This window comes from Pungitius pungitius, chromosome 11 (assembly GCF_949316345.1).
Source record: "Pungitius pungitius chromosome 11, fPunPun2.1, whole genome shotgun sequence".
NCBI lineage: Eukaryota > Metazoa > Chordata > Actinopteri > Perciformes > Gasterosteidae > Pungitius > Pungitius pungitius.
Window position 1 is genome coordinate 20,770,086 of NC_084910.1, and position 23,750 is coordinate 20,793,835.

Here is a 23,750-nt window from a genome sequence, read left to right on the forward strand (position 1 = left end):
CGTGGGGCCTGCCTGGACGCGCTCTTCATGCGTCCCTCTCTCTCTGTCTCCTCTTCTCAGGTGGGATTTTCGAACAAACCGACGGACCTGTTTCGCTCGTTAGCGCCGAAGAGCTCGCCTTCAAATTCGCCGTCAACAACATCAACAGAAACAGGACCCTGTTGCCGAACACGACGCTGACGTACGACATACAGAGGATCAACATCTACGACAGCTTCGAGGCATCGAGGAAAGGTGAGTTTTGTGTTCACTGTTGGATAACCGATCGGTTGTGACTGAAGCGCTAACGCGCTCCTGTCGCTCCTCTCCAGCGTGTGACCAGCTGTCCTTGGGGGTGGTCGCAATATTCGGGCCCTCGCACAGTTCCTCCTCCAACGCCGTGCAGTCCATCTGCAACGCGCTGGAAGTGCCGCACGTGCAAGTACGGTGGAAACACCACCCCATGGACAACAGGGACAGCTTTTATGCCAATTTGTACCCGGATTACTCTTCACTGAGCTACGCCATCCTGGACCTGGTGCAGTTCCTCAAGTGGAAAACCGCCACGGTGGTCTACGACGACAGCACAGGTAGCGTGACCCCACCCGGGCAGGACGTCTTTTTTCTCGCCGGGACACACTGGTCTTCATTGGTGACCGTCTCTCCTCCCCCAGGTCTGATAAGACTGCAGGAGCTGATCATGGCCCCGTCCAGGTACAACATACGGCTCAAGATCCGCCAGCTGCCCCTCGACACGCAGGACACCCGACCGCTTCTCAAGGAGATGAAGAGGAGCCGCGAGTTCCGCATCATCTTCGACTGCAGTCACCAAATGGCGGCGCAGATCCTCAAACAGGTGAGTGGGGGACTGTCCACTGAAGACCCTCGTGGCACCCGTTGGTTCTTTGGCGCTCAGTAGACCCAGATGTGTTGAGGAGGACAACATGGAGGCTTTGACCTGGCAAGCATTAGTGGGGGCAGAAGGTCTGTGGGTCAATGATCAGAAACCAGTGACATGCTGTTGTGAGGAGTACTGGTTTTCTACTAGTGGCCCCTCCCAGCCCAAATATACAAATCCCCCCCCCCCCCCCCCTCCATGGACTCTGCTGTCAGCTTGTGTTAACGTATTCACCACATGCATCATCTGCTGCACCCTTATTTAAAGTCACTGAGATGTAAGTTGACGTTTACTCGCTCGTGGCCACTCGGCTCGTCTCCCACCGAAGAATCAGTGACCTCTCGAGAGAAGAAGTGAGAGAAGGTTCTGAGGCAAAAACGCTCCTGACAGTTGCAGTCGAGGACCACATTGTCACAACGCCGTGTCCTCGAGCTTTTAAACCCGGGTAACAGATTGGTTAAGAGTGGGATTGTTTTTTTTTGCATATTCGGTATTGAAAGCTTTTTTCGACTACAGCATCAATATAAAGGCCTGTACATTTATTGTACTATGCTGGGATGCCTTAAAGAAACTTTTTGTTTAAGCATGAGTTGCAAAGTCGCAATATTGCTTGTCTATTATATATATTTGGCTGCAGCTGAGGTATATTTTTACTTTCTTTATAGCGATTTAGTCTGTAGAATGTCAGAAATAAATTTGGTCTTTTCTAACCAAAGGAGCAAAACAGAAAAATGTTTCTTGGTATGAAAGAAAATGGATGTTGAGTTTCTAAAAAACCTGATGTAAAGCATAATATCCATACAAACGAAAATGGATTAGTATATTCAAGCATTTTCCTTCTAGCACAAAAAAACAACGTTCTCACGTGAAGGAAAGTGCGGTTATTCCCTTGGTTTTGATTTGCAGGCAGCAGTGACAAAACGAACCAGCTGCTAAACCTCCGTAAAATAAGGTTTTCCGGCAGCGTTACAAAAAGGTCGATCCCATCCAAGACAATAAGCAGCATCCAAAGGACCGACTCAAATCATGTGTAATCTGACATGACTGGTAGCTACGGCAGATAAAAAGGGGGATCTGGCACGACTGTTTTAAAAGCATTTGAATATCAAGTGCTGTGTATATTGCACTTGGAGTATTTCTTTTGTCATGTGCTGATTCTTAACATTCCTCTCAGAACAACTCTTTGCGCCCTTTTAGATTTAATGCGGTGTTACTTTATACATGTAAGAGGATTACTAAAACAAAACCTTGAGGAATATAAATCTTGACAGAATTATACCGTATTTCATTATTAAAAAATGTCTTACTCCCAGTAAATACCGTGACACAAAGTTTCAAAGTGAAGTCTTTGGCTGGATGTCGATAGGAGAAGAAGTGAATTTGCCTCAACATAACTACAGCATCTTATTCATATACCCTTGGCTTTTTTTTCCCGACAGATGGTACAATTAAACAGGCAGAACAGCCGCCATGGGAATGTGGGGCCTATGAATGTAGATTGAGTGAAACAAGTGGCAGTGATGGAGCATTCGGATGTGAGGCAAAGATTAGCGAGCTCTTTTCATTCGAGCCCCTCTTCTCCGCTGGAATAACGTCACGTGCCCCCCCTGCAAAACCGTTTCAACGCATAGAAAAAGCACCGGTTCTGAGGCCCACATACAGGTGCAGGTTGTCCTCGCACTGATCAGCGTCTCCCTCAATATGCTCGTTAAAAAACGGCCTATTTTTCCCTTTTCTTCAAAGTGTGCTGTTGATTCCAAAATAACCCGATGTGACCAAATGACTATTTTCTCCGTCCTGTCTCTATTCATCCTCCTCTTCCTGTTCTTTGTCTCTGTGTCCTTTCAGGCCCAGACGATGGGGATGATGACAGAGTATTACCACTATATCTTCACCACTCTGGTAATGTACCGTGCTTGTTAATTCAAATAGAGTCTTGTTTTTTCTCCCCCCCCCACCGCAGGTTTTTGATGAATAGTGGCTAATTGCCAATGGGGTTTGGATCCAGTCCATAGTATCAATTTATTTTGACAAGCTGGAGGCATAATGGAGTCTTCAGTGTGTAGGAAACTCTGCCCTTCTTATAGTGGAGTCAGAAAAAAAATACAAATTAAAAAGGATATTTTGCAGTAGAAATTATCTAAATGAGAAAGATAAAAATTCAAGCTCAAATTCTACCTATGAACAAATTGATAATGTTATTGATAATGACAATATATATATATATATGCCCTTCAGGCTTTAACGTGATTTACTTTTCACTAACGGATGTATTTATTGTGACCTGCGTCACTATTTCATCAGTATTTTAAGTCCTCACTCTGATAAAAATCAGAAAATCTCCTGTCTGACTAATGCGAGCCGTCGGGGGCTCGCCACTGGGACAAACAGACTGAATGGGAATGAATACCAGCGTGATGTGTGCTGTTCCTTTCATTCTCTGTTATCATCAATGCCCCCCCCCCCCCCCATCTCCCCGGACTCCTCCGGTCTGCTGCGATAATGTGACATGACACAAAGGTCCGGGCATCACATGTGTCATCTTTCACACTTGACAGCGCGGCCGCGGCATTGTTCCGCCATACGCGGCACTCGCATCGCTCCTCCATTACTGGAAGAGCATCGTCGTATTGGTTCATATGTGTTTTTCTAACAGATGGAAGGAGAGAATATCGACCTGAGAGGATTTGCTTAGAATCTTTCATTTGATTTTTTTTTCCCCTCATGGAATCAGTGTGCTATCAATCTGGCGCTGCAGTAGGCCGTCGCATATGATAGACACGCCATTAAGGAGATAATACCTGGCGGCTTGATTTGATCCAAAATGATGAATACTTGTGTGGTACACTTGGCAATACAATTTCCTCTCGGTGGAATGCGCTGCTGTCTGTGTTTTATCTTCCTGGGGGGGGAGGGAAATGCCGACTTATTAGAGCGTGTAGGGGGGTAATAACTTCCATGTCCTCTAAAATGAGTCTGTCATTGCTATCTTTGAGAAGCTGAAGCTGAGGACTTTGTTACGCTTGCCTCCTCCATGAGGCTCTGCGGGGAGACCTTCCCGCGTGAAGCTGCTGTAAGAAGATGTTGGTTTTGTGTTGTAGATGTGCGTAGAAAGCAGCAATGCAAACAAATTCAAGCGAACTTACAATTGAAAACAACTCACTTTTCTGACACCCTAAAATGCCCTGATAGAAACGAAGATGTCACAAAAGAGAGGCGATATTTGAACAAACAGTCCTGTCCCGGTTGGTTTGTATTCTTAGCTTCAAAAGGAGGAAACTTGTAACCCGATCTACTTTTTAACGTCACGCACAACAACGCTGGTTCACTTTGATCTCCGCCGCACCCACAAAGGATCCAAAGAGGAGAGAGATACTTCACCTTTTCCCTCCCCGCGGCTCCGACCCCACAGGGTGCTAATGAAACATCTATGTTCGCCTTTTCCCTAAAGTCAACATGTGACTTCACACTCGGGCCACAGCGGCGCCCCCAGAAATTACACAGCGGCTCAAATTGAATTGCTGAGAGAAGAAGCCAAGGGAGCGCGAGGGTTGAATTATTAATACCATGCAACGGAATTGGTCTTCCTTTTTTTTAAATTCTTGTTCTTTAATGTCTGAGCTACAAACAAAAAAATACCTCCCAAATAAGGCATTTGGAGCTATAAAGATTTCCTCGCACGAATATGATTAAGGAGGACAAAATCGATCACAAGTGTGCAGTTTGCGCGGCGTAATTCATTATCAAGTAGGCCCAGAAAACAGTAACAATTCTTTAAGTAGAAGGAAAAGTGACTCCGCCACCAGAGTCCTTTTATATTTCATTTATTACACAGACACACAGCTTAAATCTCCTGGTTTGACATTGAAAACCACTGTGTTTTCTCTTCCTCCTTCCTATTTGGTCCTAATATAGCATCTCTTTAATCAGCAGCTGCGTCATTCTCTTTTCATGGCGAGGAGAAAGCGTGCAGCATGAATGCTTAGAACGGGGACGCTGGCAGACTAAAAGAGAACTCGTTCCCCTCCGTGTCGTCCCTTCCAAAGGACCTGATGGCCATCGACCTGGAGCCGTACCGCTTCTGTGGCGTCAACATGACCGGCTTCCGCATCCTCAATGTGGACAACCCCCAGGTGGCGTCCATCGTGGAGAAATGGTCCATGGAGAGGCAGATTCCGCCCAAACCCGACTCGGGCCTGCTGGAGGGTGTCATGACGGTATGTTTTATTACTTTTGTGTTGCGTTTCGAGTCAATACAAAAGGCGCCGCCTCGTCCATCAGTCCGTGGGCCTCAGCCATCGATCGGGGCTTTGGCTCCGTGGTAGAAAATGGTTTTTATCCTTAGACAACAAAGCAGGAAAAAACTGATTTTCAGCTCAGCGACCGCTATCAGCTGTTTAGAGAACTACATGTGAAGAAGTTGAGCTACAGTTTGACTAAATGTCGACTGGTGTGGATGCATATTTCTAATCATTTCCAAAAGCTGTGTGACTATTGGTACCACTCTGATTCCAATCCCTAATAAACAGCCATTGTCCTGAAATGTGTTCACGCCCCATTTCTCCCAATTACTCGTGGTGCTTGTTAATTTAGAGAGGTCAAAGAATGAAACCAGTCAAGCTTACAGCAGAGGTGTGCAAGGTATGTGCTTTGTGAAGCATGTACACTAGCTACATACCAAATAGCAGCTAAAAACAGCATCCTCTCACATACAAGTGAGAGGATGTTTAGCCCCATGAAGACATTTTCAGATAAATTATCCAAAATCTAAAACTAACCTGGTTCAGAAGATTCCTGGTCGGCTCTGGCTGGTTGATGACAGAGTGAGATATTGGCTGGTGAGATAGCACGTATCCACTGGGTTATCTTTATGCTTTGGACAGCACAGATGGGAGAACATCCATTAAGCCCCTTACGCACCAATTACGCCAGTCTCCCTTCACATTGTTTCACAACAGGTGCGTCCCTTTACAGCCAATCGCTTTCAAATGGATAGTTTGTAACGGATAATTCTCGGTATGTTTCTAGTAAAATGATTGGGACTGTGGCCGACTCCAACGGCCACAGCGTCCAGATATTAAAACTCACCACGGCACGTTTTGGGGACAAGAATATGCTACAATGTAGTTAACCATCCAATCAGACCTATCGTCATGGAAGGCCCCTGTTGAACTCGGACCTCTGCTGGAGGACTCAGGCTGTTACAGATGTGATAGCTACAGACGTGCTGACGGTACATAGATACAGGACACTGATAGAGAATAGAACCTGGATAGTGGATGTTTACACGAACCATAACTCTGCGTCTCTTCCGCAGGCATCAGCTGAATTAATGTTCACCCCTTATTCCAGACAGATGCGGCTCTGACCTACGACGCGGTCCACATCGTGTCCGTGTCTTACCAGCACGCCCCGCAGATGACGGTGAACTCGCTGCAGTGCCACCGCCACAAACCCTGGCGGTTCGGAGGGCGCTTCATGAGCTTCATCAAAGAGGTGATGAGACATGTTTGTTGCTTGTTTGATGACTTATGTTTGTATCGTGCCGATTGAGGGGCGAGCGGGACAATGGCGGCGGATCGTTGGACTGCGTAGTCATTTGGGTCTTTGGGATATTTACCCAGGAAATCAATCATCTCCACACACGAAGCAGACCAAGCCTTGATAGACACATCAAAGCAGTGCTGTTGTCAGCTTCACAAATCCCTCGTATTCATAACCTGTTTTCCAGAAAAGCACGTACAGTAACCTTTTTGAAAGCACAACCGGTGTAGTTGGCTGTTATTTAATCTAACATGAGAGTCTGACAGCGCCTCAGAATACACAAAATGGAAGATTAAGGGTGCAGAGATGCTACTATTTGTGTCTTGTTTTGTTCAAACAAGATAATAATTTGTATTTTTATTTATCCTGGGTGTGGTTTGTGAACAGTAGGAATTCCGTTTGTTTTTCTCCTCAAAATGAACGCATTAACCTCCTGGATCGACTGTATTTCACACAGTCTTTGCCCTCTAACCAGGATCTCTCATCCGTGGTAACTCTCCAATAAATTTGCATATACCCACAGAGCAATCAGAATGATGGCGATGGGGGGGCCGTCCATATAAAAGAGCACAGCCAAACCTCTTTCCGCATCCACTTATCATTTGCAAAATGGCTGACAACTTATGTTCAGTGGCCGTTGCTCCTCCTGGTCCGTGTGTCCAGGTCTTTGTTGCATTTTTCAGTGACGGCCCTTGTTGAACTGGCGTCTGAGGCTCATCAAGTGAAAGTACTCCCACTTTTTTTTTTTTTCCTTTGAAGCTTGAAAGAAAGCGCGAATGAGTGGACGGCTTGAAATGGCCACCGCTGGAACGACTGCGTATGACTTGTAAAAGTCATTTCCTGCAGGCACAGTGTGTGGCCAAGGCCTGATCTGTTCCCATGCACAACCAACAAGCTGTATCATTAGCAGCTGTGCTGATCGCCACTAAGAGCCTGTGAAACAGTATTACATTGTCAGTGGAAGAAACACACTGCGTGGTTTGGTTGTAAAAAAAGAAAAGAAATTAAGAAGCAAAAACCCACACTCAGGGCTGATTTACGCTCTGCTCTCGTCGGGCGTCCGACAGGTTCTGAAGGTTGACTCGGCTCCTGTGGACGGGACGTGGCCGAGGCATTTATGTCGCTCCCTAAATTAGAGCTGTTTGAACATGCCACCCACCTCGGTGGCAACAGGCCAGATGGAGGGAGGTACGAGGGGGGGGGGATTCGTAAAGGTGGAGAGCGCCACAAAATTTCCCCTTGATCCTTTGATCTTCTCGCGACACATTCCGGTCAAGCTTTGACAAAAAAACGAGGGAGAGCTAAAGGCTGTAGGATCTTGACGCATTGGATAAAAAAAGAAGAAAAAGCGTAAAAACGTAAAAGCGCTGCAAATTGACACATCGCTCGCTCACTCTTTTGCATCAAACACTAAAAAGCAGTTTGTGCAAAGTAAAAGACAAAGTAAATGAGTTAGCTAGAAAATAAATCCTGGCTTGACATTTTAAACGGGATTCTTCCCGGCTTTTATACAAATCTGGTAGATGTAAGATGCTTTAGCCTCAGGATGGCTTCGTCTTAATTAGGTTTGAGAGGAACCGGTGGGTTATGGGTGGCAGTAACGTGTATGAATGTGTACGTGAATTGTCTTTCAGTCCCACTGGGATGGTTTGACGGGCAGGCTGTCGTTCAACAAGACCAGTGGCCTGCGTACAGACTTCGACCTGGACATCATCAGTTTGAAGGAGGAGGGACTTGAAAAGGTACATTTTTTGCACAGATGGAGTAAAAGCATGCTAGCAATGTGTTTCACCACATTCAGTGAGAAACAAGTTATTCATCGCAGAAATCGCTCTCAGATTTTCCTCTTGATGCGGAAAAGTAATGCAAATTAGAATATATCATTTACCTCCTAACAAGGAAGCAAATTGGCTGTTTCAACAAAAGCATAAGTTAGTGGATCATAAAGCAAATTGGATTAGCGTAAACATTAGGGCGTTAATTGCCGCCTCTCTTGATGATAATTTGAGGTGATGCCCAAAATGCTGTTTGGTGGTAATGAGCTGTATAAACATGATTTAGAAAAAAACTAAAAGGTTGGTAATGTAGAACTTATTTTATTATACTGGAAGGCAAAGCGCCCCGTGGACTAGAACAGCTTTTCTCTTCTAGAGGGCTTTTATACATTATGAATACATCAAAAAGGAATAAGTTCCATTATGACTTCCTCAAGTACTCCCTAAAGACTCCACACTGTAAAACAGAAGCTTTTCAGCTTCCCACCCTTCTGTTCGAGGGTAGAGAGAAAGAGAAAAGTGCCGCTTTGAAGCGGTTCTCCTTCTCTATTTCACCGCTGTCGTGTCCTGCGTGCGGTCAATTAAGTTAAAGCACAGACGTGGCGCAGAAGTATTTGATGCCACATTAACATCTTCTCATTGCGGCGCGTCAGGATTTCTCCTCTCTTGTATATACCCGTGGAATCGGCTTTAACCGCTGGAACCAGTTAAGATGTGGGCTAATCCATTGTAATTGAATATTAGCCCTAGTTTGAGTTTCGCAGAGACTCAACTCCAGTACGCAGAGGAAGGTGAAATACACGACATGCTCTCTGAGTGGTTGCATGAGTAAATAACTTTCAAATCAAATATTTGGCTAATTGTGTGTAAACGGATGCAGCTAAATGTAATTAAGTGAAACCAGAACCGCATTTTGCAAAGGCCAAAAGCACTCTGCGTTGTTTTTGAATCTCTCCCCTGGAGTCCTCTCTGGATGTGTGACAAGCTGGAGCTAATGTGCTTTTCAGTCCTAATTCCAGCTCTCACTGGATCAGGCAAGGAGGACATCAACAGACGTTTTCTTTGTGTGTGTGTGTGGGGGGGGGGGGGGTATAACTTTAAATGGTTCCACCTCGGGAACAAACCCCAGTGAATGTATAATAAAGCCGTGTCTGTAGCAATAAAACTACAAGGAGGGGTTGGAGGAGAGTTTGGGGGAGAGGCTCTGCTTGCTAACAAAGATTGTTAGCGACAGCCACAGGACTCGTGGTGCTAACGATGAGTTCCTACAATGTGCCTGAGGGCTTCTCGCATGCATCAACCCCTTCGTTTCTTCAAATCTCTCGGCTTATCTCACCGGCACCGCAGAGCAAAACCACTTTTACAGCGTAATCCAACCTGTGACCCCCGTGCCTCAACTTAACTCAAATTAACCTGTGACCTTTTTTGCTGTATTTTCTACTTTTGACAAAGCAAACCAATTGTTAAGCCTTTTATTTCTTTGTACGTACACTTTTTTAAACCCCTTCAGAAACCACTTGCAAAATAATGAATCATAACAATCTACAGTATTTTATTCCATTGCAATAATTGTAACACGCAACTCATCCAATGATTCAGATTTATTTCTTTCAAGACATCGTCACCTTAACACAACCTCCTGGTCTCAAACACGACACCGGCCCGGTGAGCCAGCCGGTCACAAGACGCCTCACATGACGCCGCCGCAGACGTGATTGGCGCTAATGTGAGAGACCGGCTGGAGAGCAGGTCTTCTGGGGGTCACACACACACACACAGAGCACCCGGCTACATGCTTTCCATCTTCCGCAGGTGGGGAAGTGGAGTGTGTCCGGAGGTCTTAACATCACGGATGTGCCGAAGCGAAAAGGGATGAACATCACCGATTCCCTGGCTAACCGCTCCCTCGTCATCACCACCATCCTGGTAGGTCTTTGAGTAGAAGATGTGCTACTGTTCTCCTCAGTGGTCCTTTTTGGTTTGGCCATGTTGCGTATGTTGAAAGGAGCAGTGTGAAAAGGACTTGTCAGTTTTCTGGGTAACCAAAGCGCAAAGGAACCACTTTTATGCAGATTGGCTCATTCGAACTTAACGCAAAGATGGCTACTAGTTTAATGAAAACAAAGTCATCAATCATATATTTCATTTCAGCCAATAAATACCTGAAAAGGCACGTAGAACCTTTCAGTTCTCAGTGTTAAAAAAAGCAATTCAAGCCGTGCATTTAACCAACACATGTAGTTAACTTGGGGTTAAATAGCTCGCTAGCTACAACTGATGAAATAATCCATAATGAGAAATCTGCTTTTATCTTAAACCAACGGTTCACTGTTGTGAAAAAACTCAAAATGACAATGTTGGATCTGCGACCATGTTTGGAACGGGAGGCTTTACAGGTTTAGTAACAGGAACCTCAATTACCAGTGATTCAGACTGGGTTTGAGAGTAACATCGTGAGCGTGTTAAATGAGGTCTGCAGCGCACAAAAAACAAAGAAACAGACCGTTTCCCCCGGAAGGAACAATCCTCGAGAACGCGATAATTACACGTGTGGATGGAAGGGACGATTCTTTTGATCCACGGCCGTGTACTTAACGCTGTCACTGCATGCCGAGGTCTCTCTGGAGCTGTGGAGGTGCCAATGAAGACGTTCTCCCTAATGCACCGTTTCAGGCGGCAACAATGGACACCCTAATGGTGCTTATGTTGGAACATGCGGCCGTTATTATGATGAGTGAGCTCATGGCAGGATGTAATTCACGCCCATCAGGTGCCATCCATCTGATCTCCGTCTCAAAGAGGAGGAATCGAACACAGATTTATGCCAGTTTTGGGTGATTTCGAGTCACGGTTAAAAAGTGCTGTTGATGTCGATGTGTTTCAAGTTACTTTAATTCAGTGGTTCCCAAACTGGGGAGGGGTGTACAAGGGGAGCGTAACTTCTCCCCCAACACACACACACACAGGCCCACAGACACACAACAAATTATAACAAATACATTTACAAACATGTCGTGGAGATTCTCTCAGCCCCCCTAGAGAGACAGAAGGAGAAAAGAGATCAACAGGGTGCATGAATAATGTGCCGTGATGGACAGGTTTGTGACTGCAAACCAGAAGAGAGTCTGTTACAGCTGTAACAGGCGACGTTGTGTCCAACAAAACAACGGGACACCAGTCTGTGGACTGTCGTAAAATGCTGGCGGGAGACAGTATGAAGCCCACTAAATAGACAGCCCCCCCCACCCCCCGCCAGCATGATCCTGTGGACACAATCAGATACAAAAAGGGGAGAGATTGACAGGAAAAGTTTGGGAGGCACTGCTCATTTATGTTTTGAAGCGCATTTGATTATTTCTGTCACGTCTTGTTGTGTGCTCTGAAATTGCTGAAGAGAGTTTCAACTTTAATATCAATCTCCCCCCCCCCCCCCGATGTAATGACATTGCATCAAACTGATTCAAGTGATGCATGAACAAGACGTCTGACAGCTTTATAATGATAACTTTCTCCGAGAGATTAAGGCACTTAATGTGTTTTTCCCCCTCTTACATTAATTGTTTGCACTCCGTTGCCTGTAATGTCTCCGTGCGAGCCCACCTCCCTCCTCGCTCTGCCATGCGCGCTCCATGCTGCGACTGCGATGGCACAACTGGTGCAAACGCTCCGAATTGAGTCCAAACCTTGGGGAACAGCAACATTTGCGAGGCTAGAAACAGATGGTAATGACTTTTTCCCTCGACATGCAAACTTTTTGATCAACTCAATTGGACGACTTGGGCAAAGTTTTTGGACAAGTATTCGCTCTCTAGATGCATTTCCATCCAGCATTTGTAACTTATTATTTATTTAAGAGGCCTAATAGTGATGTCCAAACGCATTTATTTTTTAAAGGCTACCAATTCCAGATGTTTATTATTTAAGGATGTATTTCTCTGCGTCTGCTTAATCCTGCAATCCTTGTCCACATGCTACCAGCAAACCCTCATCACCTCCAACCCATCGAAAACATTCCATCAGCAGAAATACATTTAGTTACTGGGTATTTTCCCCTCCGTGACTATTTATTCCCGCTCCGGTTGTTAAAAAAAAACAAATCAAGGGTCACCTTCACCGAGAGAATAAATGACTGATCTCACTTTGTGAAAATATGCATCAGAGGCTGTGAATTGTAATAAAGGCCTTGCATTCACAGACATGCGACGCACAGTGGGACAGACGAGTTTATCAGGCTGGGAAAAGTGTACCAGGCACTAATAAAGGAAATCATTTATGAGCCAGTCATTCTCACTGCAGGGCGGCGTCTCCGCTGGTCTCCCCCTGGAGATCGGTGTCAATTGATGAAGTCACGTCGCGGGCCGTGTTCCATTTCACTGCGGCGTTCTGTTCCTAATCAAGCTCTTACACGGCCCCAAATTATGAGCAACCAGGCGAGATATTACAGGCCAGTAAAAGAGTGTCAGCCACCTGACCATAAAACGAAGCGACCTGGCCGCTGGAGGGGGCGGGTTCAGGCCCGCTCGGCGCCACGGGCTCCGGGTGATAGTGTGAACATCGTGCGTTGCATTCACCAAAGCAAGAAACGTGACATTACAGACTTTAATTAGCCTTGTTCTCCCTTCCTCTTACCGCGTCGAGCCTCTGCCATCTTTCATATTTTAAACGGCGCCTGCGTCCGCTGTCACCGCCTGTTAAAGGCGACGGCGACTCAGCACCTCAGATCACTTTGCCTCAATTAAGCGCTGAAACAAATCGAAAAAGCGCTGACCTCCACGTCGCTTTTCCGTTTTGATCTTCTTTTTTTTTTCCGCGTCCGTGCAGGAGGAGCCATACGTCATGCTTAAGAAGTCTGACAAGGCGTTGGTGGGGAACGACCGCTTCGAAGGGTTCTGCATCGACCTGCTCAAAGAGCTGGCCAACGTCCTGGGCTTCACCTACGAGATCCGCCTGGTGCCCGACGGGCGATACGGCTCCCAGGACGAGAAGGGCCAGTGGAACGGCATGATCAGGGAACTTATAGAGCACGTAAGTTGCGCCTTGTGTTGTCCCTTAAAGGAGCACTTTGTGGAATATCTACCATTTGTTTTGTCTGCAAAAGTTGCAAGATTAAGCAGTTGCCTGGCAACTCCAAGAATTCACGGTTTTCTCAGCCGAGGAATCCTCGGGGATATGGAACAGATGACTAGCGTATTGATGGCCCGGCCTCAGCTATATTTATTGTAGAGTGTGTAGTGTAAATCTTGTTGTCCAACGTCCAAGCGAGACCGCGAGTCAGAGTATTCCCCCGAAAGGTCAAACTATTCCTCCACGATGTGCCGCACCCTAAAACGATGCGGCTTCACGCGCCATAAAAAAAAATTGTTTTACATCATGACGCAAACTTACAAAAGCGTCCCATTGAACCAGATTGAAGGTTGTGTCCTCTACGTAGCCAGCGATACAGTTATGATTGAATGCAAGTCAGGAAGAGCCTGCAAAGCTGTCAGTTACATTTATGGCACAATTATGTCAAGGTTGCCTAAAAGTTACAAGTGTGTTGGTGTCAGTCAGTGAGGCGAAGGAGCAGGACGAGCATCCTGCAGATGCAGGGGGAACACGAGGGGAGAGTGGTCCCCACGTCGGGACAGTCCGACCCAAACTGAAGATATGGTGGCTATCTCTCCGCTGGCATTTCATAAGTGCCCCTGTCAGTGCTCTCCCTTTTGTCCTCAGCCCCGTCGGGTCAGCGCTGTACTCAGCTGAAAAGTTGTAATAGCTTAAGTGGCATTTAGTGCAGGGAATCGTATGGCAGGAGTCAATGGCTCGGTGCTGAAAGGGTTGGGAAAGGTGAGCTCCCACTGCAGCACTTTATTTCCACCCTCCAAGCTTTTCGTTGGATCCATGTTAATAACAATAACCTTGAGGGGAGCGAATGGATTACTGAAGGCAGAGGACTCCTGCACAGACGCATGACCCATTCATTAAACAGAGCGTACGCTCTCAGCATAGGCTTTTCTTGGTTAAAAGGGACAATTGTGCAGGTTTTGATTATCTTACAGCATAATCGAAACAATATATATTTTTACTATTTGCTGTTGTTATTTTCCATTGTTAAGATATAACATTTCATAGTAATCAAACAGTAGAAAAATGCATTTGAAGAGGCATTAGAGTAAGATTTCACAGATTTTTCTTCAATATCTTACCTTTTTATTAGGTTTATTGCTTTGAGAATAGCTGCAGAAGTGAAGATTAGATCTATACTGCTATTTATTGCTTTTACTGCTTTTTATCGCATGACCAAGAGTGCATGAAGGCTGCTTTGTGGATTTTTAGTGGAAACCATCTTGTGGTCTGGTGCTTTTCATAAAGCCTGTCGGTATGGACAAGCTGATCCGTGACATAGACGGACATAAAAAAAAAAACATCAACTTTAACTCAAACCCAAGAGATCTGACCCTGGAATGATATCAGAGGCCAATATGGCTTCAGATTCCTCACACCGCCGCATTGCCAGCACTGAGATGATACTTTTTGTATTTCTTCCTAACAAGAGCTGTTGGATGTACTGTAAAATGATATTTACAAAACTGATATTATACGCATGGATAATCGCGTGTGCAAAGAGATAAAGAGGGGAAAAGTGAAAGAGTGCTGCAGGTTTAAATTTGTTCAATTTGTATTCAGAGCTACTTTTTATTAACATCTTAAAACCCTTTCTACAGGCACTTCAGGATCAGTGTGTCTCCTTAAAATGAGTCACTGCATAAGAGAAGATGTGAAACAAACACATCACAACATCCTGTGATCTACTGCTTCTGACCAATCGAAGAAAAGTTTTTTCTTTAAACAGGTTCTATTTGAGAATCCTAATTGCTGTTTACCGGTATCCAACGCTACCTTCCTATCAAAATCTCAACCTCATTCATTCCTGTATGTTTGTTATAGGATGTAAGTAAACACAAATAAATGGTAGAAACACAATTGCCGACATTGATACATGCATATTATGCATATAAATCTATAATGCGATCGTCTTCACGTTTAACTGCGACGATTTAGCCCTGTGTAACACGCAGCTTTCACTTTCACAAACTGCGGTGCCAAAGGGCGTTGTTTGGAAGGTGCTAAGTGATGCAACAGCCCTTGTTAAACTTAATTTAGTCATAATAGATGATCAATTTAATCATGCTGTGATGCAAATGTTAATAGCGTGCTTAGCACATCATTTGTTTCCATCGTGCCAACTCCCATTCCCCCTGCGCGGATACACTGCGAGGTTGTGGCCAGCCTGCATCCCTTTTTGCTCGTAATGCAGGACAGCATGTGACCGCAGGAGAATGCACAAGCGCTATTTTGATTTGGACCCGAGACGACGGGATGACACGGTGGTCGGGAAGATCTGACCCGGCGGCTGCAAGGGCAGAAGTTCAAGTGCTTCTACAGCAAACATGTCCGTCCCGTCTGACAAAGGCCCCCTAAGTAAACCGCAGTTCCTGGCCAGCACGCCGCCAATGCTAACTGCAGCGTGATTGCGTTGCATGGGCTTCATCGTTAGGCATTTGTGTGGTACGATACCACACTGCATTGCGCTGAGTAATATTGTATTGATTCATCACCGTGGGTTTTGTAAACGCATGTTCCCTTCGAAATCAGATCATTCGTTATACGTAGTGACCAATGCATAGTTCAGCAATGTGGTTTGATGAAATTGCACCACACGGCGACTGAAGCTAAGCTGCTCTAAATGTTAAAAAGAAAGGAGGGATGTGTCCCTATATGAAAGTGCTATACAATCATCATATTGGCACTGTGATTGCAAGCTGCCATATACATACACAGAGTCTATAGCACAGTGTGTAAATGTTTGCTGAGAGATAAAAGGCCTCGGTTGTAAGCGGTATGTAATTACTGTGTCTTTGGCACTGTAACAAATGCACAAACGTCCTCTGCTGTTTATCAATTCAGAAAAGACAAACCGAAAGAGAAAGAGCTCCCTGTAATGACGCTCAGATGCTGCATGTTCAGCGAGCGGCCGCTGGCTCCGAGGGGCACGGGTCCTGTAAGTGGTACCTTTATCATCAGGTGAGGGGATCCGCGGGGGGGAGCCGCACTAAAGCCCACCATCTGCAAACCTAGATTACACAGAGCCATGTGGCACGCAGCGGGGCCCCCAATCAGGTAATCTTAATTGTGCCCAGTTTGTGTGCCTATAAGCAGGACATGCAGCATGTATATTTGCACAGCATAGGGATGTTTGGAACCGCACGCTGGTTGATGTTCCGGCTGAATGGCCGGTTGGTTCCAAGCCGCAGTTGGCAGCAGAGAACAGAGGCACCGGTATGTGATGTACAAATTTGAATAGTTTAAGAGAGGACAGCAGATACGCTGCAGGAGGCGTCCCCCTCCCCCCCCCCCCCGTCTTTGCTTACCTTCAGAGGCCGCTGTGTGTTTAGCCTGCACAACGCACGGGGCCACACAAAAAAATGGGGAAAAAAAGTGTTGACAAACAGCCTTGAAGTGGTTTTAAGGTGTTAGAAAACAGATGGGGTGACATCGAGTACAACGAACCACTAGCAGGCGGAACATGGCTCCGTCATTCAGCTCCACGTCTCCACGATCCACTTCCTGTGGCAACCGAGATGAAATCTCCAGTTGTTTGGTTAAAAAGGCTGTGTGGTGGGCGGTGAACAAGCCCCCCTTCCCCCTCCCCCCTCTCCCATCTCCCCTCGCTCGGCATCGAGAGAGAAAAAGAAAGCCTCCCTCTGTGAGTTGTGCCGTTTCTTGGAGGAAAGAAGCATTGGAGCGTGAACCAAGCAGCTGGTTTCATTAACCTCCTGTCCAGCCAGGCTGCAGGCCGCAGATTTAAACGCTAACCTTCCGAATATATGCAGTCATACACATATAATGGTGTCCGCAACTTATTTGTCACGCTCAGCCGTGTCCATTGCATGACGCTGCGTGGCGGTAAATGTCGTTCCATTGACACCAGATCGTGGAGAACTTCCTCTGACACATTGGAGCGATGTGAAAGACTTCTCCCCAAACTTCAAATGATACAGAGAGGCTGTGCGAATCCCTTTAAAGAATGTGTATTCTCCCCATGAATGATTCATAGTAGGAATGACATGGCATGCTAACAATGTTGAACATCTCCGAAATGTCCGTAACAAACTTCATGGTTCAAAGGTTAAAGGTGGCGGGCTCAGCAGAGTCATTTGAAATCATGTCATAGAAAAAGAAGAAACCATTTTCTCCTGCTGACGCCGTGTGTCTTTGTGCTGCAGAGAGCGGACCTGGCGGTGGCCCCTCTCACCATCACCTACATGCGTGAAAAGGTTATTGACTTCTCCAAGCCCTTCATGAACATGGGCATCAGCATCCTGTACCGCAAACCCAACACCACCAACAACGGATTCTTCTCCTTCCTGAACCCCATGACGCCTGACATCTGGGTCTACATCCTCCTGGCCTACCTGGGCGTTAGCTGCGTCCTCTTTGTCATTGCCAGGTGAGTGCGTGAGCCGTGGGGCCGCGTGTCCTCTCCGCCCTTCACAGGCCTCTCCGCGGACGTAGGCGTTTACTCCCATGTCGCCGCGGGGCGGAGATTTAAGTAAACCGGCCGGTTGCTCATACTGCGTTGCATGCTGGGTAGTTATCAAGGGCAGTTATGTCTGCATGGACTGGGAGGGGGAGGTAATGTGGATAAAAAAAAAACTTGCAACGTGTAATTTATTGCCCAATTTCTCGTTTCCTGTGGTGTCCGCTTTTTGATGCACTTTAACATGATTGCTTAAAATAAAGACATTAAATTACAACTTAATGCTCATATTCAGCAGTACAAAGGGGAATAAAGACACACCTGATGGAAAATCAGTGGAAGCTATTTACATTAATACAAGAAAGTAATAACTCACAGAATTCTTATGGTTGGAGTTCTGCTGATTGGCTGAAAGTCGTTTTTTTCATGAATATGATGAATATGCTGTAAGTATCATTGTGAGTATTTCCTGCTGCTCCTCATGCAAAATGATCCTCGAGGAAGTTCTACAAAAGCCGGAACTGAAAGGCTTTCTGGGTCTCGAGAGCAAACAGCTGCACTCTTCAGTCCTCGTCCGTTAAGATTCTGGAGCCGCTTCACACCAAAAATCATCTTAAACTGTCGCCTCACTCTCTCGGAAAAGAAATCGGAAAAGATGCCGTGTCCCTTAAAATCGCGAGAGCGTTAAAAAAAAGGAAGCGGTGAGCAGCAGGTCGTTCTAAACGCTGGACAATATCAGGCAGAAAAACAACAATACAATAATGATGCTAGGTGGTACTTATACTATATATCACAACTAAGGATGATTCATTAGTAGGAATATGATTAGAGGATTTCATGTGGAGGAACATTTGAGATCATTACATCTTTTCTTCTGTCTCCTCCACAGCTAATTGTGTTGTTTAGCAGAGTTTATGTGGGGGTCCTTCGGTCCGAAGCCGCGCTACCTGACGCAGCTCCACTAGAAATGAGCAACTGGGGATAGCGCGTCTGTGTGGAAGTAGCATCAAACGAGTGAACAAAAAGTGACCTTTTCTTCATTGGTGGCCTGTGTAGGTCAAGTCAGGGTCAGCCTCTCTACTATCACGTAAGGTTTAACATTTCACATTAATGTCAAACAAAATGAGAATGTAGGACTTCTCCGATGCCTGCTGACGTTGTTGAGGGGACACGAGGATGAGAGAAGTACAATGCCATCATGAAACCATCAGTTCAGATGTCTGGAAATAAAAAAAAGCATTTTAAAGGCTTTTAATGATTATTAATCAGTTGTGTTCAGTGGCTGATTCAAATACATTAAAAGTGTTTAAATGTTAGGACATATTTCTCCAGCATGTTGTTAGAATAAAGTGTATTCATCTCTTAAAAATATAAATGGCAGTGAAATACATCTTTCTAAAGAATTGCGCACTTAATTTCAATGTTGTTGACCATTTTAAATACTCTGATGGCTTTTAAGGAAGTAAATATATGCTCCACTTATTGGGGAAATTCTACCTGCGGGGGATCCAATTGTACCCAGGGGATTACCCAGAGTAAAGAGGAAGAAAAAGATTGCTCTCTATGTGACTACTTCTTTCAAAAAACCTGAGGAAAGTAGTGACATTTACAATCTTTTATCTCAGAGTGAAAGGTGTGCAGCAGGTGTCAAACTAAATGGCACAGATATGGAGAGGTGCATGCTTTATGGTTTCAGTAAAATCTTAATAATGGCCCACATGACATTTTGTATTTCTGAGCCCCTATTGGTCACCTTTGGAATAAGAAAATAGGTTTGAATTAAGAACAACACGTTGATGACTGCTTTTAAAACAACTTGAAATGTAGGGAATCACATTGTCAGTAAAGTCACGTAAGCAACGGTTTAAAAGGCTTCTTTTTCTTCTTGTTGCTTTTACGAAGACGAACCCGCAGAAAACAGGACTCCACACTTCCCCCCTCACTTTTATAGAGCTTTTGGATGTCAGTACATTGATTTGTTGCACTCCCATAGCTCAACTCCTGATGTACGGCTGGGGGACCGGGCCCTGCAGCCTGATTACCCGGCTTCACTCTCCCTGCTCTCTGTCGGCTGTTGTTTCACCTTCATCACTGTTTGGAGAAAAAGCCTCCCAACCTCCCTCTCCCTCTCCCTCCCCCCAGGTTCAGCCCGTACGAGTGGTACGACGCCCATCCCTGTAACCCCGGGTCCGACGTGGTGGAGAACAACTTCACCCTCCTGAACAGCTTCTGGTTCGGAGTCGGCTCCTTGATGCAACAAGGTTCGGTGGCGCTCGCGTCCTCGTCCACGATGCTGTCAGACCACCGCTCCTCATCCTCCTCCTCCTCCTCCTCCTCCTCCTCTTCCCTCTTCAACTGACAAGCTCCACGATTTCCATTCCGTGACTGTTTTGCGAGACGTTTACCTGTCAGGGAACCGTCGCCGAGCTGCGCGCTGCGCGACAAAAGGGAGGCTGCTGTCACCTATCTGCTGTTTTAAAAAAAAAGAAAAAGGAAAAAAAAAAGGTTAGAGTGGGCGCCACTTGTCACACGTTGTCAGGAGGGGACGGAAAACATCGCCGCCTTTGTTTCCCCCCCCCCACCCCCGTGACGCAGCGCGCCTTTCCCAGGGTCGGTGCGGCGAGGGTTAGTCGGAGGAACGTGTCTGACAAATGGCAGCTGTCAGAAAGGCTTCAGTTGGCTGGGGCTGATGTTTCCACCGCTGGGGGGCGGGGGGGGTTAACTGTCCAACAGGTAGCCTATCAATTAAACACCGCCGTGATCTGTAACGATGCTGCGGGGGCTGTACGTGCGTTTCCCCGCCGAACGGTTCTCTGCACAGGGCTGTGTGGGCTGAGGTGGCCTCGCCGCGGGACCTCAGTGGCGTTTCCAACTCGTGTTTTACTCGTGTTTTAATGCCCCTCAAAGCGATGGCTGAGCAAATGAAGGCCCAGGAGCACATTAATCAAGTCGACTCAGACCCGAGCAACACGACGCTTAACCTCAACGTAACGAGACAAATCAAAAGAGGCTTAGACAAACTCCTCGGTGGATCCATACGGAGAGCAAACCCATGCAGCACTTCATTAGGCGCAGCGGCTCTGCTGGGTCGCCTGCGCGTGTGGTTGGGAGGGAGGAGGGAGAAAACCCAAACACGACGTGCTAGTTAGTACCACTGGTTAGTTCCACTGTTCATCTTCAACTTCGCTGAATCAAAATGAAAGAAATGAATCAACATTTAAGTCCCGTCGGCCATCTTGACATGAGATGCGTTGTGAGCTTCATCCAAACTGTGTCGACGACGCCTTCTAAACACATGAAATCTCCCGAGTTGAAATTGACGGATTGATTCTCTTCCCCCCCCCTGGCGCCGCAGCACCTTGTAGCGCACGCCGCATGGCCGCGGCGAGGTGCGCTCCGTCTGTGTCACATTAACAGGCGTCCCCGCGCTCGTCTGCCAAACGCAGGGCGACAGCAGCTGAGGCTGAAGCTATTTCCTCCATCGCGTTTAAAATGCAAATGGACGTGTTCGAGGGGGGACGCGCGAACAGCAGAACGTGCCAGCATGTCTGTGGGAGGGGGGCGTCGGAGACGAGACCAAACAACGCGACACTGGAGCAGGTGCAAGAAAGCAAACGCGCGCTTCAAAGGCCTTCGTGGGGGTCTCGGCTGCTCCGAACTAACATATGTCTGATCAAATGACTTATTCACACTCAATCTCACTCATATTATGCTTTGGTTTTTCTAGTATATATAATGTAAACACTAACAAAATGCATCATTAACGTCTCAGAGTACTATAGATAGAGAACTGCGCTGACATTTGGCCTCTTTCTAAAAAACATCGCCTCTTATTGAGTTTCAGATCAAAAATCTTCTTGCGATGGAATAAACATTCACTGTTATTATTTAGCAATAAACAAATAAAAGCCTGCAGCTTTTGGGGGGGGGGCGGGGGTATTTCTGTGCAGGGACTCGGCAGAGCGAATGCTGAATGCAGGTAATCCTTCTGGAGGGACATCCTGGTGATCTGATGGTAAAGGGGGGGACGGGTGCTCAGTGTAGCTCCTGAGTCCGCACACACGGATCGAAACGTTCAAAAAGCATCACTGGAGGCCACATCCCGTCCCGTTGGTCCATTCAACAGCGGCGTCCGAAGGAATGAGAGCTGTTAGTGGCGCTGATGCACGTGTCTCAGAGTTCACCTTGATGAACAAACGGCGCCGTCTTCCTCTGACATCAAATGAAATGAATTTGTCTGCCTTTTGATTTCATCTACAAATAAACCCTCCAAAGTGTTTTGCTGCTGGTAGATGGACCTTGAGTTAAGATTTTCCTTTCACTGTTAAACAATGTCTTGGGAAATTAGGATTCTTTTAAATGAATTAGATGCTGCTTTTTCTTCTTAAAAAACCTGCAATGGTTAATGCAAGCTTTAATGATTTTTTTAATGTTTTTTATTTATACAACAACTCTTAGGAGTTGTGAACTAATATGCGTCCTGGTGCACACTCGCCCTCCTCTACAGCTTCTCTTACTCAGCAGGTAGGGGGGGGTAATGTTTGGGTCACTGTCCCACGCTGACAGCAGCACTTCACAACGTTGCTTTACTTCATCCATTTGTCTCTCTTGTGCTGGTCCTGGTAAATTAACCGATGCTGCTGTCTCCCCTTGTTTGTGACCGTTTAGTCTTTGTCAAACCACAAAAGGACAAATCCAATCAAATGTGGTAGAAGAGGTTAAGACGCTGACCACACTTCCCCCCCCCCCCACACCTCCCTGTGGGCTTTTTTACTTAGAATTGCCCTCGTAAATCTTCTCGGTGAAGTAACAGTGCATCAAGCACAAGGGTGTTTTAAAGGTTGTCAGCTATGAGAGATAAAGTTACTTTAACACCATTCGGTGAGTCTTTGTAACCGAGGACACGCGATGCCGGATCCAGACTGTCACTGCGTCTTCATTTTACAGTTACACAGACTCTAATGATTTCATGTATATTATATGTAATTGAGTGCATCTGTTCAACGAGATTGATGGTGAAAAAATGTAAGTAAAGTGTAGGGAAATGCTCCCTCATTAAAACACTTTACACACATTGTGTTTTCACCGAGGAGATCAGTTCACTGGGTTCCGATCCCATTCTCAAATACCAGCGCAGATTTTGGCCCGAACTGCCAAACTGGCTTTGTTTTCCGTCGGCGCTGCCAGAAACATTTGCAGGCTAATTGCTGCATTTGTTTCATTTGGTTCCAGCGCTGGCAGGTAGCGTTGGATGTGGATAAAGACGCTGAAGACTGTCTCTCTTTGCGTCGCAGGCTCGGAGCTGATGCCCAAAGCGCTGTCGACCCGAATCATCGGCGGGATCTGGTGGTTCTTCACACTCATCATCATATCGTCCTACACGGCCAACCTCGCCGCCTTCCTCACCGTGGAGAGGATGGACTCGCCCGTGGACTCGGCCGACGACATTGCCAAACAGACCAAGATCGATTATGGTCTGGTCAAAGATGGCGCCACCATGACTTTCTTCAAGGTACACGCTGTCCACAACAAAGAGTGTATTGTTGGTCCCATGCATTTTATCCTTAAAGCACGTTTCATTCATTTAAATGACGTTGGATACATTACTGAACGTGCTACAGAGATATGAGATGAAATATGGGAACAGTTTTAGAAGCACTGAGATTGATTCCAGTGTAGAAGCATGTCTAGTGCAAATATGTACAGAAATAAATTTCTTCTTGAGTATATACACTCACCGGCCACTTTATTAGGTACACCTGTCCAACTGCTCGTTAACACTTAATTTCTAAGCAGCCAATCACATGGCGGCAACTCAGTGCATTTAGGCATGTAGACATTGTCAAGACAATCTCCTGCAGTTCAAACCGAGCATCAGTATGGGGAAGAAAGGTGATTTGAGTGACTTTGAACGTGGCATGATTGTTGGTGCCAGAAGGGCTGGTCTGAGTATTTCAGAAACTGCTAATCTACTGGGATTTTCACGCACAACCATCTCTAGGGTTTACAGAGAATGGTCCGAAAAAGAAAAAAC

General features: G+C 46.1%; 1 protein-coding gene across 1 annotated transcript in view; it reads left to right on the forward strand.

The window, feature by feature from the left end:
- The window catches only part of grik3 (glutamate ionotropic receptor kainate type subunit 3), a 63,942-nt gene that overhangs the window by 32,968 nt on the left and 7,224 nt on the right, over positions 1-23,750 (forward strand). Inside the window, exons 2-13 of the mRNA XM_037453691.2 lie at positions 61-234; positions 312-569; positions 654-835; positions 2,726-2,779; positions 4,924-5,094; positions 6,230-6,373; positions 8,056-8,163; positions 10,009-10,122; positions 13,018-13,221; positions 17,463-17,686; positions 19,859-19,977; positions 23,011-23,228. Coding sequence (XP_037309588.1) covers positions 61-234; positions 312-569; positions 654-835; positions 2,726-2,779; positions 4,924-5,094; positions 6,230-6,373; positions 8,056-8,163; positions 10,009-10,122; positions 13,018-13,221; positions 17,463-17,686; positions 19,859-19,977; positions 23,011-23,228 — 1,970 coding nt within the window. The remainder of the gene's footprint in view (positions 1-60; positions 235-311; positions 570-653; positions 836-2,725; positions 2,780-4,923; positions 5,095-6,229; positions 6,374-8,055; positions 8,164-10,008; positions 10,123-13,017; positions 13,222-17,462; positions 17,687-19,858; positions 19,978-23,010; positions 23,229-23,750) is intronic.